At 33.8% G+C, this 4921-nt stretch overlaps 1 protein-coding gene across 1 annotated transcript; it reads left to right on the forward strand.

Annotated features, from left to right (window-relative positions):
- The first annotated feature begins 685 nt into the window (after window positions 1–685).
- Window positions 686–3496, forward strand: LOC105173236 (putative protein S-acyltransferase 14). Its single transcript, XM_088875252.1, has 7 exons — window positions 686–1062; window positions 1683–1893; window positions 1987–2078; window positions 2352–2475; window positions 2544–2629; window positions 2886–2951; window positions 3030–3496. The coding sequence occupies exons 1-6, from the start codon at window positions 853–855 to the stop codon at window positions 2931–2933; spliced, it is 771 nt and encodes a 256-aa protein (XP_088731378.1). The 5' UTR covers window positions 686–852; the 3' UTR covers window positions 2934–2951; window positions 3030–3496.
- Window positions 3497–4921: the final 1425 nt, after the last annotated feature.

The following is a 4921-nucleotide window of genomic DNA, read 5'->3' on the forward strand; positions in this document are numbered from 1 at the left end:
TCGTAAAGTTCAATTCTCTTTTTAACCCATGACCAATATGAGTTCGAACCCTCATTTCATAGGGATCTCAAAATGGCTCTAGTTCATCATATTCATTTCCCAATTTCATTCATTGAATACTTTTTTGGTATCGCTGACATAATTTTATTAAATATTAGTCCATATTTATAAATTTTCAAATAATGAAGAATTTAGTCATTGGGGTGTAATTAAATTAGATAAAAACTTTTACCATATGTGATAATACCAATTGATAATATTTGTGATGTTTCTATATCAAAATTTAGTATTTTAGTGAACTCCAATAGCTAAGTTGGATAATATTATAATGAGAAATATTATACTGCAGTTAAAATAAATTATATTCGATTAATTTTTATTAAATGTATGTTAATATAAAGAATAAAAATAGTTGACTCACAAACGACGAGTTGTGATATTGTCATATTAAATTTTTTTCACGTTATGTATTGATTTATTTATATTTTTTATTTTTATTTATAATATATGTTGAAATACAAAAAAATTAATTATTTTAAATAAGAAAGCTTTGCTTGTGTTTCTTTCTAGTTCCTAAAAATATAATTAAGGAAATTTCAAGGGTCGATATTAGAAAATAAAAGTAACCATTTTATCTAATACTAATTTTCAGTATTACCCCAAAAGAGACAACAAATATCAAAATGGCCCCTCTTCTCTAAGCAATTACTTTCTCCCTCCATCTCCATCTCACTCATGGTGACTACCACTGCCATACTCTCACCGCGGAGTTCATAAACCCTAACGCCAAAACCATCGATTTTGGACCGCAATACTGACTTTCAGTTTTGTAATTATTTGATAAATAATATTATGTGTAGATCCGGGATAGTGATGGCGTGGAACGTATTCAAGTTTTGCACGGCGCTGAGGGGCCTTGGGTCGATCATGATACTATTGGTTCTCGCCGTTGTCGGTGTCAGCTATTATGCGGTTGTGATTACCAATTACGGTCCTGCCCTAGCCGCTGGCGGTCTTCATTCGCTGCTCGCTTTCGCCGTTCTGATTTTATTTCATTTTCTTGTAAATTTTCGATTCTTCAGCTGCTTTTTTTACTTGTTAATTTTGCTTTGTTTCGATTTCTCCGTTTTATTCTTGTTTTCACTGCCCGATAGTTTATTCTTGGAATAGTTCGTGTTTTTTTAATTAATTCTTAAACTTGAACTATCATGTAAAAGTTGGGAGTATGTTACTGATTTTTCTTTGGTCTTCGGTAGGTGGTGTAACATCGTTTTAGTTGGGAAGGGGAATGTTTGCGCTTGATGATATTGAAAATTCAGGTGGCTATGTTTCAAGTTGATGTTAATGGTTCTTTTGAGTTTGCCAAACTTCGAAACTTACGAAAAGCAAGTCTACAGTGGCTTAATCAGTTAGAATGTTTCTCAATCTTCAGGCGAATAAACTTATTGTCATCACTGTTTAATGAGTTTGTGGTTTGTAATTAGAGCATTCTCATTGTTATGCTGGGTTAATATTTTGTTTTAGATTGGTTTGCCTGTGAATTCTTTTGCTGCAATAGGATTTTGACAAGCTGGTTTGCTATAATGTACCTTCTAGCTGGATTTTAAGATGTGGAATGATCTGGTGCAATTAAGTTATGTCCGATGAAACTGAATGGCCAGCAAATTCTAATGCTCATGCAGCTAGTGATGCTATTGTGGAGTTACTTTTCGGTGGTTTTTACGGACCCAGGCTGTGTGCCACCAAGTTGGAGGCCAGCATTGGATGAAGAAAGAGGAGATACCAACCCATTGACCTTAGCGGAATTTCCTGCTGACGCGGAGAACAGGAGAATCCGTTTTTGTAGAAAATGCAACCAGTTCAAACCACCTCGGTGCCATCACTGCTCTGTTTGTGAGTTTCGCCTTGCATAACTTGCTCGAGATTATTGCTATTTTTGTGATTGATTTCCCTAGAGTACTGAGTTATTGGATGCCCTGTTTTTAGGTGAGAGGTGTGTACTGAAAATGGACCATCATTGTGTATGGGTTGTCAATTGTGTTGGGGCATTGAACTACAAGTACTTCCTTCTCTTCCTGGTATGAGATTGTAACTTACTATGTGCCATATTGGTTGTTTTTTTTTTTTTATTCCCCCCCTTCCCAGTTACAATTGTTTGGTTTGATGATTCTGTCTCTAATCTAGCAGATTCTAATTCGGATTTGTTTCTTATGTTATTTACAATTATTGTCTTCAATTATAATATGGTTTTTGTATGCATGTTGATTTGTCTGTAAAATGTAGTTAATTTTTTGTGCATTAATTTGCAATTGTTAGAAATTAACATTAGTTATTATTCTTCTGTCATGCAGTTTTATACCTTCCTTGAAACTAGTCTCGTTGGTTTGTCGTTACTGCCAGATTTTATTGCATTCTTCAGTGATGGAGAGATCTCTGGGACTCCAGGAACTCTTGCAACCAGTTTTCTTGCCTTTGGTAAGGTTATGTATCCAGCTTCCCCTCACTTCTCTCTATTCCGCTGATGATTCCTCCTCATGTTACAGTACTAAATTTGGCATTTTCGTTGAGCGTTTTGGGATTTCTGATTATGCATATATCATTGGTGGCTGCCAATACCACGACCATTGAGGTATTACTTGTTTTCTTTTCATGATTTGACTTTAATGATTGTGAGACTGTGCCAAAGTCATAGAACATGCTGAACTCATAGCTTATGCAATAACCACAAGTTTGGTTTTTACGTTTGGGGATATGGCGAATTTATGTTGAGAGTTCATGCCATATGTCCTGTCCGTGTTTGTTGATTGGCAAGTTGTAGTATACCTTTTCTTTTTCTTATTGTGCATCTAGATGATATCTGCTAATGATTGTCGACTTGTATCTAGGCATATGAGAAGAAAACTACTCTGAAGTGGCGTTACGATCTGGGATGAAAAAGAAACTTTGTACAGGTTGGTAGCTTTAGATTTTAGTGATTATTGTACTCTGTCATTCCTTCATCTCCTACAACACATCTTCTTCTGTATTAGGTGTTTGGTACAGACAAGACGTACTGGTTTATCCCAGCTTACTCAGAAGAAGATTTGTGCCGAATGCCTGCTCTCAACGGTCTTGAATCTCCCTCTAAACCTGACCTGGACGCCCCAGAATTCTGAGTACGAACGACATAATTATACTTCCAGAATCAACCAAAATACTCCAGCTCCAGAAACTCACTCTCTGCATTCTACCCTAATATGATTTGACACTGTTCCAAAACTAACTCGAGAGCGGAGCTGGCTTTCTGCAGCACTGTAACTGGGGCATGGAGCAATTTGTGCAGAAAATCTCATGGATTATAACTGATTAAGGATGCTGACATGGTGATAACTAGATCTTTTTACTGTGAAAAGAAACTGTATACTGTATGATAGAAAAACCGCGCCAGACTTTGATGTGGTGTTGTACCAAGTTGTATGTTCTTAGAAAAGGTAGATTTATTTCGGGATAATTTTAATTTTGGTCCCCTAAAGTCAGTTTTGATACCTTTCGACATCATCAACTTTGGTCCCAAATTTTCTTAAATAATCAAAGTCAATTTTTCCAGTTACTTGACCATCTAAACTAACGGAGAGACTGCACATGCCATAGATAAAAAGAGGAACATGGGATATTAGAACTAATTTAGTGGCTAACTTTGGAGATAAAAGATTGTCCCATGTTGGTAAGGATATCTTATTTTGCTTTTACCGTCATTTTTTTCCTTCAAAAATAGTCTTTCTGTTAATTTAGACGGTCAACTAACAGAAAGAAATGACTTTTGATTTTCCAAAACAATTTGAAGATACAAAATTTATGAGGTCAGAAAATGGGTATTAAAAGTTATTTAGTAGTTACTTAGGAGTAAAATTGAAACTTTCCCATTATGAGGTCATGCTTTCACCCTTTTTTTTAATTTAGTGTTTTTTTTTTCAATGGTTGTAAAAATGAAAATTTGAAAAACTATTCCCACCATGTCTATGCGTGCGTGTGCAGTAGCTGTGAGTGTAATTAGAAGTGGAGAGTTTAATTGGCTTAGAGCCAAGTTAGGTAAATAGACATCATCCATACCTGGAAACTTTATTTGTTTTTTTTTTTTTTTAATAATTACACTCCCCTCATTTGAGATTTAGTGTAATTACACATAAACTCTCTATAATTTGAAAAATTACATTTGGTACCCTTAAAGTTTGCTTCCATCTAACAAATAAGTCCCTCAATTAGTCAAAATTACCAAATTTGCTGATATTAACAAAAATATTGAAAAAGAAATTATATTTAACTCCATTTCACTTATTACTGATTATTGCAAGTCAAATAAATCTTTTTATGGCCAAATTATCCTCATATATCTCCACACGTTAATGCATGTGAGGAAGTATATTTTCACTGTTATAAGGGTAGTTTAGTCTAAAAAAAGTATTTGTCCTGTAATAAGCTAATCGAGGGTAAATGTCAATTTTCATTCATTTTTTTTATTAATTTCAACAAATTCAGTGAATTTTAACCACCAGAGGGACTTATTTATTAGATGGAAGCAATTCCCTCGAAGGTGCTAGATGTAATTTCTCAAACCATAGGGATCTATGTGTAATTACATCAAACCTAAGGGAAGAGGAGCGTAATTATCTTTTCTTTTCCTTTTCAATGAAAGCAATAATTCATAATTATATTAAAATTTCGAGTAAAGTTTATTTTTTATGCTCAATTTTTGTCACTAAAATTATTTTGATACTTAGATACTTACGAATAATTTATTTGATATTTGACTTTCATCATTAATATCACTTTAGTGCCTGAATGTTATTTTTTATTTTTTTCTGCTATATTTTTATGTAATGACTATCTTACTTACTCTAAGATACTAAAACAAAAATAATTGATATACCAAAGAAAAATATAC

Source organism: Sesamum indicum, linkage group LG11, assembly GCF_026168435.1.
Source record: "Sesamum indicum cultivar Baizhima isolate 11 linkage group LG11, ASM2616843v1, whole genome shotgun sequence".
Classification (NCBI taxonomy): domain Eukaryota; kingdom Viridiplantae; phylum Streptophyta; class Magnoliopsida; order Lamiales; family Pedaliaceae; genus Sesamum; species Sesamum indicum.

Bases quoted from the DNA above. Each gene is read 5' to 3' on its own strand.
- LOC105173236 (XM_088875252.1), top strand. From the start codon at position 853: ATGTGTAGATCCGGGATAGTGATGGCGTGGAACGTATTCAAGTTTTGC. The intron at 1,063-1,682 runs GTAAATTTTCGA...ATGCTCATGCAG, and splicing joins TGATTTTATTTCATTTTCTT to CTAGTGATGCTATTGTGGAG. The intron at 2,630-2,885 runs GTATTACTTGTT...ACTTGTATCTAG, and splicing joins CCAATACCACGACCATTGAG to GCATATGAGAAGAAAACTAC.